The following is a 14,227-nucleotide window of genomic DNA, read 5'->3' on the forward strand; positions in this document are numbered from 1 at the left end:
GTCAGGCTCCATGCTGTTCGCTTTTAAAGCCTATTGGAATTGGGAAACTGTTAGCGAACAGCATGGAGCCTGACCAGACTGCGCGGATGCGCGGGCTGGTCTGGACCCATGCTGGTCGCAAAGCCACTATGTTGGTTTTCTCATGGCTCGGCTCATATACATTTCCTGTAATCGTAGATGTTACCCCATGTACTTACCCCTTGAAGTAAAACACAATATAATCCATTCTATAAGGGAAAATTTTAAGCATCGCGCTTGTATCCTCTCTAACAAGGACATTTCAACCACTTGTCTCTCCTCCTCCCCCTCCTCGTCGGAACTTGGAATTTCATCATACATGATTTGATAAACGAACAATAATCACCGACATAACTTTGAACAATATCAGCGTGCACCTAATTATATTACAGTAAGTTTGGATCAGCCTTTCTATTCCAGCGGGCAACGTCAGGTGGAGTATTCAGGACCGATTTCAAATTTATAAACGAGATGACTTTTCCAGAAAACCAGTTCAACAAAATTAGTACACTCTATTAACGACAACCAGTTTTAATTAACATTTTAATTGTACGTGCTTAAACACACATTTTCCAATCCGCTTGATATCAAAATGCGTGCACGGCGAGCAGACAAGTCTGAAATAACGTTTAAATAAGTCAGGATCAGGCGACAAACTCAATTACCACGGGTACCCGTATTGATTTTCCTCAATAAAAAGACGCATTGGGACATTCTTGACATTGTAGAGGTGACGATTCAGATATAATCCAAGTTTATAGTAAACTGTCCAGCCACATGTCATTTCTTATTTAATCAACATCCGCATCCATGAATTATCACAGAATTTACACTGAGGATACCACATTAATCACACCTAATTTCTGTTAGCATTTGCTTTAAAACCAATATTCAAGGAAACCAGTAGTCAATGATTCAAGATTTAAGCAACAGTTGTTAGCACAGACTCTTTCAACACAAATTCCCAATAATATTACTATCCTAATGGGTTGAATCGGTAGAGTTGTTCTTCTATTCATTGTTTCTGGTTTTCTTGTATTTCACGAAATTCCTCATCGGATTTATATTTATTTTTTCTTACTTAGAATGTCGCTCAGTTGGAGGCAATAGCCTGCCGGGCATATTCCTCGGTAAAGCTTAACACTCACAAATAATGGGCAAATGTCCAAGGCAAAAAAGAAAGGCCGGAATAATCTTTCAATGCGGCTATTGTTATGTATACGTTGCAAGTTGAATCTTTAAAATATTCCTTTGATCACTATGACATATGCAATAAATGATTTGTTATATAATTACATTTTGTACTATTTATATAGATCATGTTTTTGTCTCTAATCTACTTGCTCACGGTCTATAAACCACTTTCTGGTTGCAAAGCTTCGGTTCAAAACCGGTCTTAAATTGAGCTGACTTTCCCGTAACCAGATTTTTGTATCTAACTTCACTCTCCTGTTTAATTTTTACAATTACGTAAGGCGTACTTACAATACCATTTATCCGGTTAAATGGAATACCATTTATCCGTTTAAGTTTAGAGCCAGGGAAGAAACAGGTAGGTATAGAATAGTAATTCAGCATTCAATATGGCGTTTGAACTATACAAACAGGTTTTTTTTTTTCGATAATTAGCTTGAATTGTTAGAGGCGTGATGGACGTCAAAAAAGTCTGATTAATAGAAAATATTGCTATAACCGGAATTTATTTATTCTTGATGCCAGTATTTTTCCAGTCGCACGTATGTCTAAGGTATGACGAAAAAGCATCGTTTTTAAAATACTTACATTCGCCCTACTCTTTTCAGTTGAAAAGTATTACGTTCATTTTGAATCAACAGCAAAAGGAAAGTTACAGCGCTGCTTAGTGATAACGGGCCGCTGTTTTGACAAAGTCCACGTATAGTCAGGGAGAACGCTCCTTAGATAACGTCGCAGTTGTTCCATCTGGTGAACAGAATGGCCGGGAAGCAGATTTTAATGTTAAATACAATAAACTGTATGCAATTAATAATACAACATAGTTTAAAAATGGAAAGCTAATATAATGTAATGAAAGAAATGATTTTTTTTCGGAGTTCATGAAATATTTCATTTCTTAATTAAGTTAGTACACTCCTAAATTCCAAAAATGAATGAGTATTTGAAAGTTTAATGCTTAATGCTATGTTGTGCGTCTAAAGATACGGCAGAATTTAATACGATTAATATGCTAATGTTAGTTCGAGGCATTCGTCAGAATTGCACTCTTCTTTCGCGAGGACATATTTTTTAAACACGAAGCTACATACTTAATATTGCATGGCTCCATGACTTGATAATTAAATGCTATTTCCATAGGTTCAGCTTAAAAATGTCCATTATCTGCCGCATCATTAGGAACTGTCTGCATCGTAAACACAAGGCTATTCTAAGGCGAAAATAGAATTTATCTTTTGGTATCTAATCAAATACCGGGCGGGCAAAGTAGTTCCATTTATAAGATTACTTCTGTATGTAAGAAATTAAGACGAATAAAAGAAAGACAATATGTGGGCTTAACCTAGTATCATACAAAACATTTAAAAAGGTATTATGCTCTTCCAACAACACTTCTCATTAAATGCGTCTTTCACCTTCATCAACGCCGCCCCCGCTCCCCCACCCCCCATCTTTTGTATAAAAAAGTAATTCTGCGGTTGTAGTATAGATTTTATTCAAAAAGTTCTCCCGTTTATTACAGAACATGAACATTTTAAATTCTAACAATGTGGGTATAATTGTTTCTTTACGACTTGTCTTTTAAACAGTCGTTCAAAATATGCTGCGATTCGAAAGACCACTGTTCACAGTGATAGCTCGGTTGCATTTAACGGTCAATAGTATGCTTCCGGGTTCAATCCAGGTTTACATATGGTCAAACAATTACTCAGGGCAAGTTTCAGAAAGTGGCAATACGTAACACACATAAACCACAAAAGTAACACATATATGTGTTAGGCGGTAAATGTTTAAGCAAGCAATAATGCATTTATCCAATATTTCAACGGAACTCAAAACCGTTAGATAAATGCAGGCCTTTCTTTGCCTTACAATTTGCTGGTAGTCTGATTACCTTATTTAGGCTGCCTTTTTGCATTAAGGAGGTAGGTTACCTTAATATTTGTATGTACGCATGCTCAACCGGAAGCTAACGTGACGTTTTACAACGACGTTTACGACAAACAAAATGTGTTTGTATATCCATTCTTCTGGAAAAAAATCATGAACCTGCCTCTGATCTGATGCTTAATGGTTTAAAAATGCAGAAATGGTGAATAAATTCAAAACATTGTTTTAACATTGTCATTAACGTCATGACGTTACGTGTCAGTTACTGCGCAAAAATAATAGGTTTTATTTTGAAAGTACGTAATTCTGTGCATTTTCTTTATGTAAACAGCCATTATTTGCTGAAATATTTTTTTATGAGTATTTCGCTCTGAATAATGATCAATATGTTGCTTCTTTTATGTAGTTATATTGAAATGTTATAATAATAATAATAATAATAACTTTATTTAAAGAGGATAACATATTTGGCTATAGCCAGTCTAAAATATGGTCCTCTAACATTATAATGTAAAAATTCATCCTAATATATACAGTGAAGTGAAAGACATGAATATAAATAATGTATTATGAACAATTTAATTCTTAGTGGCATAAACAGTATGTAGTACAATAAACAGAGATTAAAATAAGATAAAATTATATACAAGTGATCAATTTATTAATGTATTGCGGTGTCATATTATTAAGTGATTTATAAGTTAACAGACATGTGATTGACAGCCACCCCAAGTCCCCGAACATGTCCGCCGAGGGTGTCATAATGTCAGCTTTAAGGATTATCCCAGCAGCACGTTTTTGAAGTTTGGACAATCTGTCTATGTTGTAGGCAGAAGTACCACCCCAAACGACACAACCATAATCAAATAGAGGAAGAATGTATGAATTATAATATACAGTTAAAGATTCTTTTGGAACATATTTAGAGAGTAATTTGAGTAATGTTATCTTACGTGAAACATTGATGCACAGTTGATATATCTGTTTATTCTATGTTAATTTGTTATCAAATGAATATAGATTCCTATATGAGGTAATATTTTATCATCATATGAAATATCAATTTGTGGTGTTATTATGGTTTTTTTTGTACAGTAAACTCATGACCACCATATTGTTTTCACTGCATCATTTATTGAATTCATATGCACTATTTTGTAAGTTTGTTGCGATAACTTTATTATGGGTGTGTATCGTTGTGTCATCAGCAAACATATCTGTATAACAATTATTCATAACAAGAGGACCATGATGGTCCTGAATCGCTCACCTCTTCCACATGACCCGGTTGATAAACATTCAGACCAACTTTCATACAGATCCCATGAAAAATATGGCCTCTAGAGAGGTCACAACATTTTTTCATTATTTGACCTACTGACCTACTTTTTGAAGGCACGTGACCCACTTTCGAACTTGACCTAGATATCATCAAGATGAACATTCTGACCAACTTTTATGAAGATCCATTCACAAATATGGCCTCTAGAGATGTCACAAGGTTTTCCTATTTTTAGACCTACTGACCTAGTTTTTGACCGCACATGTCCCTGTTTCGAACTTGACCTAGATATCATCAAGATGAACATTCAGACCAACTTTCATACAGATCCCATGAAAAATTTGGCCTTTAGAGAGGTCACAAGGTTTTTCTATTATTTGACCTACTGACCTAGTTTTTGAAGGCACGTGACCCAGTTTCAAACTTGACCTAGATATCATCAAGGTAAACGTTCTGACCAATTTTCATGAAGATCTTGTAAAATTTATGACCTCTAGAGAGGTCACAAGGTTTTTCTATTTTTAGAACTGCTGACCTAGTTTTTGACGGCACGTAACCCAGTTTCGAACTTGACCTAGATATCATCAAGGTGAACGTTCTGACCAATTTTTGAAGCTTTGTGGAAATAATGGCATCTAGGAGGTCACGTTGTGTCTCATATTTTAACACTTATCATAATGTTATTTATAGCAACGTGAAGTTAATTACCAGATTTCATAGATAAACATTTGACAACTTATGAGTGATCTATTCACAGCAATTTAGACACCGAGGACACACGTAATAAATTTGTATTGTGACATTTCGTATAATTAAGCAATCGAACATATTGAAACACTGCGTTCATCTAAATAAGATTTGAAAAGAAGCAATGAATTATGACTTATAATAATAATAATTAAATTTTTCAATTAAAATTTCATGATCAACCAGATCGAACGCCTTTCTTAAATCAAAGAATATAGCACCAATTATCTCTCCGTCATTTATGTTTGTGAGCCAATTATCTATGAGTTTAACTAGCGCAGTTTGACAGGAATGGTTTTGTCTGAAGCCTGAGTGCGATGTCTGTATCAAGTTATATTTGTTGAGATAAGCAAATAAGTGTTTAGTGACATGTCTTTCAAATATCTTTGAAATAGTAGACAGTATAGAAATAGGTCTGTAATTATTTGGATCAGATGTATTACCAGCCTTATGAACAGGAAATACTTTAGCTGTCTTGACAGGCATTTCGGGAATTCATTGTTGAGTATTGCTACATTGATTAGATCCGTTATGGTCGGAGCTATGACGTTTGATGCTAATTTAAGTACTTTTTGACTGAGACCATCAATACCTGTTGCTTTCTTCGAATCTAGATCATTGATAAGTTTCCTTTACAAGTGGTATCTGAAATTTATACATTCGGGGGAACTTTATCTTCTACAAATTGAGAGAGTTTTTCAAAATTTCGGTTATCAGAATGAGTTTTTTCTCTTAAGTTTGAACTCATATTAGTAAAGAAATTGTTAAAAGTGTTGATAATACTTTCTAGGTGTTCATTCTTGCACCCATCAATATCAATACTTTGTGGAACAGAATTTTGACTGCCTTTTCCATTGATATCATTTATATGAATGTAAGAAAATGGATGATGGTAACTGATGTTATTGGGAATATAGCTGGGTGAAAGGTTGTTTATTACGGCCATTTTCAAATAAAAATTGGGCAGTTTGATTTGTAATACCTATTGTCCAGTTTCCGTTGTTACTTATATACTAAAACTAAGCTCTAAAATTGTTCAAATTTCAGTAGAAAAATGTGGTTTCTTGAATTAAATTGATGTTACCATGGAAACGAAGCCCGTAACCTATATATCTAAATGTAAAATTCAAAAGCGTTGACACTGGTCTATTTAAGGAACACAGCTTCGGCTTTTTATTTGCATTTCAACAATATCCATGAGAATAATAGCAGCATGCAGAACGATTTTTCCTTAAAAGATGTCAGACGAGGGGTACTGCTGTAAGTATTTTAAGCTGTGAAATTTGTTTAAATAAATGCAAATAACACGAAAGTATTACTTACGTTAAAAATAAGATGTTTTAAAGCAACATTAACAAGAAAGATAATCTTATTTAATATTTTTATAAGAAATTACGATAAAAAGCAAGATATAAGCTATTTTAAACATCTCTGTTGCAATGGTTACTTTAAAATTTAAGAAAAATAGGGTGCCATGTACAGTGCTTGGTATTTTGCTAATTATATTACCGAAATATTCCATGTTGGTCATTAACAGAATGGCACTGAAGCCGTCGAAAACCCCCTTTTCATACATAGTTGTTTAAAGATGAGACAAAATGCGTTACCGTGGAAACACGAGCTCCGCGACATATACATTTTAAGCTTATATTAGACAGCTAACGCGCATACTAGTAAAATTATCAATTATGCAGACATCTACGGATAGCAATGAAACCAAAATGCACTGAAAAGTGTTAAATATCCGTATTTTCCTTCTTCTTTCAATATAAAATACCTTTGGAGGGTCATGTACTTCAAAACCTGGATAAAACTTATACTTGAAGGGACAGAGATAAAGAATTGGGATTGTAGCAGTTAAAACATTAAATTACACAAAATACAAAAAATTGCCGCGGCGGTTCAACTAATTTGAATTTATCCTGGTAACAAGGTAACCTACATCCTTAATTTCACATGTCCAACAGTTTGGATGAAAAGTACCTACATATCTGCAGTACCTACAAAACACGTTTACGTCTCCAAAGCAGTATTCTGTTACAAAGACAAACTTGACTCTCACTTTGAAATTATAACTCCAGTATTTCTTTAATTCTAAAACGTCAGACATTAGCCCTGGAATTAGTTTTACCCACAGACGTCCAAGTAATAAAACTTATTTGAAACCTTACTAAAGAAATGAAGTTTGTGCTTTTATCGTTCATTGTACGGAGTGATATTTACTGTTTCGAGATATCATAATCCAATAATTGGCAAAGTTACAAGGGGAGTTAATACAACACTGGATTTGACATCATGAAAGTTTTGATCGTTTCCCTTGCCAAGCAACGTCCTAATGACTAGGAACGCAGTTATCTTATAGTATTGTTTTCAGCCGCGGATATCATGTATGTTTTTGCTGTCGTTCTCTCGTAAGGGGTTATAAAGACTGATCAGCTATATTTCTACTTCCTTCAAAGATATTGCTTAAAACCATTGTAACTATTCAAACTCGCTGACATGACATTTAGTGGTTTTGCAAAAAAAAAAAAACCCGGCTTTTGCATGGGATTTGGAAGTCATGGATATCTAATTAACGGGAATTATATTTGTTCGCTGGGATGTAATTTCCTGAAATGACGCAACCAGGAAATTTACAAAAATGAGTCCTCCGAGAAAATTAATGATTTCAAGTATTTTGTTAAAGGATATACAGTCTTGAGCGTATCGGCTTTACTGTGTAACATTGATTTAAGTATAGAGATGCAAATGTGTATGCTAATTACCGACCAAAGCATATTTGATGTTTAAGACTTCGACCAAATGCATAAACAAGTGATACATGATACGAAATTCTGACATATTCATGTCAGAGAATAATGCACGCTACCGCATTGCATTAACTTTTTAATAAAGTGTAATTGGTGATTTTTAAAGCATCGCTTGCGGTTGGAAAATCGTTTGGAATTGTGAGTTATTGATTGTGGGTCTGTATTCATCTCATGGCCTACGTGTTAAGTCACTTTGAACGTTATACTCAGATTTAAAGTCTCGAATTTAAAACTCAAAACTGCCGTTACAACGTTTGCAGTATTTTGTATTGCTGAAACTTTCTACAGCTTTCTGTTGTAGCATATGCCATACTCATTAAAATACAAGTCATACAAGATTTATATAGTAGATGGACCTTGCCAATAACAAAGTTTCAATTTCAAAGTCTAAGTCAATATTTTAGAGTTGATAAAAACTCTCAACTCTTCAGAAACAACGTATTTGAACACATACAACAAAACATGCTTTAGAGAACCGATCAAATACTTACACGCAAATAACTATGTTCACCGATACAGTATAACAATGTAAAAGCTTTTCACGAGTAAACAGTCGTCTCCCCGACCGTCAATTTAAGGTCATTACACATTTGTTGTAGATGAAACTAGTCTGACATTCTGTTTATCAATATTTTTTTATGTGTATCGCTTTTTTTAACTATTCGAGAAATATAGTATTCATATGACACAATCATCACATAATAGTTATATATTCCTTATTATTTAAGGTCTAAATATAACAAAACTGGAGCAGCTTCTCACTAAATAAATATCTCTAAAACAAAACAGTAAGTCTTTCATTCACTGTTTGTTCTACATACATTGTAGGTCATACAGTGAATGGGAATGGAATCGGCATTGGTGTCTGTCTTAACACACGGCAAGCCCTACTTTCAGAGAAAATGAAGATACAGTGACGGTGGGGTAAATATACTTGGACTTATTAAACATACGTAATACTAGCTTAAGACCACACCATGCTGATCGTGAATTCTTAGGTTCTATGTATAGGACCTGTTAAGTCAATATGTGACTTAGTTCTTAGTAGTTTGCCACCAGTATGGCCAAAATATATACAAGATACAGAAAATATCTTCTTTTCTTCGATTAGCCTCCTTAGTTTTAAGAACACGACTGGAGAAAAAAGCAAAATTCTGATCGGCTTGGTATGGCCTTATTTTAATAAACATTGACTTACCCATCGTATCTGTCTGAGCCTTACCTGAAAATAGAGACAAACATTATTATTATTATATTAATAAAACAGTATATTAAGAGACAACTAGTTTCACTGGTATTAACACGTAAAGCTCAATCCACCAGTATTCAAAAATGCAAAGTTGGACACAGAAATTCATAAATCTATAACTATTTCAACTGAGCCACGATGAGAAAATCTGGGCAAATATGGAAAAAAAGACCAGTGCGAGAAAACATGGACCAGTACGGGGTTCAAGCACGTTGACTGGTCAAACGGAGGGACACACAGAGTTGAATAATGAACTGATCATTAAACATGTGATTTCATTTTGGCCTTGGGCAACTGCGACCTACCTAGTAAAAATAACAAGGCCAGTATGACATCGTTAATAACATTATTATATAGAATTTGTAAAAATATTTCAATATATCACTAAGTTGCCAATACATCCGTGGTTTTAAAGCCCCACTTGGGAAGTAGAATTGTTTTCAATATCTTAGGTCGATAGTTCTATATGAATGAAAAGGGTCGCAGATATAAGTCTTGTTACATCATCAGAAACTTGAAGCAACAATATTCCATCTGAAGTGTGTTTGTTTGACGTATTACCGAACAAACATAAAAAATAAATAAGATTATTAAGGGAAACAATAAAACCTGAATGATTTCTCCAAAAGAACGTTAAAATAAATAAAAAGTTTATCAAGGGAAACAATCCAAACATGAAAGATTTTAAGACCATCTACTGTATTAACTCCCTTCGTAATTCGTGCGCGAGTATCCAATTATTGACACGACTACATTTTGTGTATATCGATAAAATTTTCTTTTATATATATATATATATATATGTTCCCAAGTGTGATATCTTAAAACAATAAAACATCACTTCGTATATTAAGATTAATGAAACGAGCACTGGATATAAAATACACATTCTTCATTTCTGTTCAAATCGAAGTTCTTTGCGCTGAGTGTGACTTTGGAAGGGCGAGCATAGTCGGTGTTATTGTTTTTGTTGAAACTTGTGGCGATGTTTAATTTTTGACAAAAATTTAATTATGTGGTTCCAGTGATGAAAATTACTAATTATTACATTTTAAATTATAAATGTTTTTTTTTTTTTTATTTTTGTAAGTCGCCGGTCCATATTTTGTGCTATTGACCAGATGCTTTAAGTTAAAGTCAAATTTTGAGTAAAAAAACTTGAAATTTATTTTTGATGTCGTATTATAATAAACTTATTTGACTGCTTGCCGGCTAATAGTCAAAGCTATTACCCCCAGTCATTCAGAAAAGGAGAGCAAAGTTTAAGCTTTTGATCGACAAACCATTCAATAATATATTATGTGTATATAACATTTGAATTGAATTCAAAGTTCCAGTTGCCACGCTGGTGGAAGACGCAAGCTGTAAAATGGGGTTAATTACGAAATATAGTGCTAACACACTTGTAGTTAAATAAACCTTCCTAGAAAATTAATTGTTGGTTAAACGTCACAACGACACACTCATAGGTCACATGTCCACTTCATAGCTTTTCGTGGTAGAGGAAAACCTAAGGTGCCCCTCTGAACATTATTTCAAGCACATGTGTACACTCAGGTTCACTTGTACCTGAGTGAACCCATTGACCTTCCACAAGCCTGCTGGGTGGCTTCCTCTTATGAAAGAATTCTATATCTCAAGCAAAACTGTGAGGGGTAACTGATTCGAAGAGGCCCCAATCAACCATTTGGTGAACATGGACGAGACCTTAAAGTGGAACTATTTTTTCCTTGGATAACCTAGAACGGAAAATGATCATCAATCATTTTTGTAGATGGAGTGGAAAGGGAAATTTGATCTAAAAAAAAATCAAACACGTAACTTTTAGGTCACAACAAATTAGTAAAGGAATATAAATACTTGATATAAAGTTTTTACTTTTTTTCACGACTTATTGATTTATTGTACAAAAGTCAAAATTTCAAAGTGACTTCTTGCTGTAAGAAGTGAATTTACCTCTGAAACAGAAGGGGGCAGAGTTGGACATCTTTAAAAATACTGAGTTACATGTGGTAAAAGTTCTCTATTTTGCCTTTACTCTTAAGATTACATATTGTGGAAGAAATGTAGGTAGGTTTTACTTCTGCCCCAAGGTTATTTTTGAATGAAGTGAACAGGACTCCACCTTAATTTTTCAATGTTGGAGTTAGAATTCTGTCTCAAATCCTTTTACTTGAAGCACACTAGAAAAAAATGATATTCACAGTTTTATTTTGTGTTTTATAATTGTTTACCAATAGTTTGACGTTTCTTTTATCAAAATTAATGGTATAATGAATTCTCTGCAAACGTTTTGGACAGTGGCCATCATTTTGAAATTTGTCTTTACTTGAGCTTCAGAAAATATCATTAATTATACAAAATTTATATAAAATGGCACGGTAAAAAAGTTGTTTAAATTTTGCATACAAGTCTCTCACTGGATACAGTATATCGCTGCAAAATTGTTTTGAACATTTGAAATATTCACAATTACGTTGGCCATAACTTAAACGCGAGATTATAATTTAATATCTTGAACTTCGTTCCATATAACAAACGGGGTATTTTTCATTAGTGTTGCAAGATTAAATTGACCGTACTAGAAATGGGCAAAAACCTCCCGTGGGAAATTCTGAAATTGTTACTTGCAGAATTATTATGCTACATACAGTCAAGCGCGAACATTGTGAAATACACATCAAAGAGTAACGATTTTGTTAAACATTAATGAAAATCTTAATCGAAGCAGCGGATACTCCCGAAAATGCTAATGCGATACGTCATCAATTTACAATATTTAGGAAGAGAACTCAATGTGAATTAAATAATACAAGTTATTCCTCTACTTGTTAAGTAGGATAGCTTCCGTGTATTAATATGTTAGTACCAACATTAACAGAACACTCTTGTCTAAAACATTTGGAAAGCTGAATTAATGAAAATATTTTTTGTTAAATATGACGAAACAAAAAGTATGCTTTACACCTATGTAGAAGATGGCAAAATGCTCGAAAAAAAATGCATTTACTTTCCCTTGAAAGAAACCGACTGTATGAATGTTTATTTTTCAAATTTTATGTACAAAAATCCCTCATGCCTCCTGTTTATTCGTAAGATTTGCCGTGTTCTAAGACGTTCATTTTGCAGGAGAATCAAACTAAATCTAGAGACTGTTTGAAACATCGCATATCTCTATTGATCCAACTCAAGAAGTAATGATATAATAAGAAAAACAAATGTGTTTAAAGTAGCAGAATTGTTTGGTACCGTTGCTAACAATATTTAAATTGTTCATTACTGCTAGCATATGGTTACTTTTTAGATAAGGTATTCCCATGGACGAGTATTTTTTTGTCTAGAAATCGATGTTTTAATGAAAGTGTGGCGTTTTTCGGCGTTTAACCAATTTCTCTGGCATGCTCATATATTTTAGTTGTACAGATCGTTTAAAACTCCCTGTTATCTGTAATGGATAGTGCTAAATTACGAAGGAAGGCAGGAATATCTCATCAGATATTCTATAATGACAGGTTTGGTAATACACTTTCATCTCTTAACAATAAATTTCCATCCTGAGGGTTTCTTAATCAATAAACGATCCATATTACCGCTTGTTATGTTTTCTGTGCCGGAATTAAATTGATGTTTTGTTTTAGCCAAAAACACTAGCACCAGTTGGGCTAAGAAATCGACTTGAAGTGTCTTGTTAAGAATAATGTATCGTCCGCACACCCGGAGTCTTATACAAGTTTTATGCATGTATATATCTGGAGATTTATGACAGTTAACATTTGTAAAACGTTTTTCAATCAATACCAAAAAGTAATGGAAAATACATCATTTCACCTAATTTATCAAAAGCGGCAGAAAAGCATAGGACGACAGGTAATATCGAGAACGAAAATGTGTGACTTCTCCGCCATATTGATATTTACAATTCAAATATCTGACTAGATATGTTCCCGTATGACAATGTGCCCCACTTTCTGCAACTGTCTGATCATATGTTAATCTGAGGTGCAAGGTGGAGTACGGGTATAGATACTACAAAATATAATCAAGAAACACAAAATAAAAGAAACTGAAATAGTAAAAACAATCTTTCTTAATTATTTCTTCATGGGGAGGTATTAGAAGGGGTTAAATTCAAACTATAACCCAAAGTGCACAACTTCATATGCTGACCAACATTCACATGTTTCACGTCGAACACTATTACAGATACATGTGATACGAACTTAAATGCCCTTAATGCATTCTTTTGATTAAGCCAAGAGCCATAACTATGATCATGTGGATTGAAATCCAAAACAACACCCCAGCTGCACAAATTCACAATCATGCTTAATATTATTCCTGTTTGGATTATAGGTCAAATACGTTTTGGAATTTTTATGGCCTATATGAATATCTTTTATAAACTTTTGGACCAAAAATATGATCTGGCAGAGTAAAATCCGAAACAGAACATCAGGTAAACACCATATGCTATATAACAATCCCCAAATATTTCATGACTATGTCAAATACTTTTTGGAATATGTGCTCTTTAAATATATTTCGGACCCTAACCTGTTCTGGCTGGGTAAAATTCCAAATAAAAACCCATGTGCACCTTTTAGGCCTTTTTATGCATAGTTGGACATAACTCCAGTCCAACTGAGCAAAATTCCAAACAAAACCCCAAGTGCACAAATGCACATGGTAATGGTTTCACGACTAAATACTTTCTAATATATGCACGATATAAATTCGGACGAAAGACAAGACATCCGGACGGACGGACAAGGGCTAATCTACGTCAGTAATAATTTATTCTAAAGTTACATAGCCTAACTACATAACGTTCTAAACCGTTGCGACTGTACTAAACAGCATACAGTTCTATGACATATTCCGAATCCTCCTAAGTGATATAGAAACAATTTGGTATTTCGTTGGATATCTGATCCTTTTAAAATGTCCATGTCACAAGCTGTCATCTGCTAGAAATACTGGTCATACATCGCTATTGTCAGACTTTCTTATTGGAACCAATTTTGCAACATTGCCCAT

General features: G+C 33.9%; 1 protein-coding gene across 13 annotated transcripts in view; it reads right to left on the bottom strand.

Annotated features, from left to right (window-relative positions):
- Positions 1–14,227, bottom strand: part of LOC123547155 (Kv channel-interacting protein 4-like) — a 548,972-nt gene that overhangs the window by 162,573 nt on the left and 372,172 nt on the right. For 9 of the 13 annotated variants that reach the window (XM_053551424.1, XM_053551429.1, XM_053551430.1 and 6 more), the window contains one exon: positions 9,140–9,163. The exons of 3 other annotated variants lie outside the window; for them this stretch is intronic. In XM_053551424.1, the coding sequence (XP_053407399.1) occupies positions 9,140–9,163 (24 nt within the window). Of the gene's footprint in view, positions 1–197; positions 949–9,139; positions 9,164–14,227 lie in introns of those variants that run through there. One more of the 13 variants, XM_053551428.1, reaches the window with a different exon arrangement.

The sequence above is a fragment of the Mercenaria mercenaria genome, chromosome 9, assembly GCF_021730395.1.
Source record: "Mercenaria mercenaria strain notata chromosome 9, MADL_Memer_1, whole genome shotgun sequence".
In the NCBI taxonomy this organism is placed as follows: Eukaryota; Metazoa; Mollusca; class Bivalvia; order Venerida; family Veneridae; genus Mercenaria; species Mercenaria mercenaria.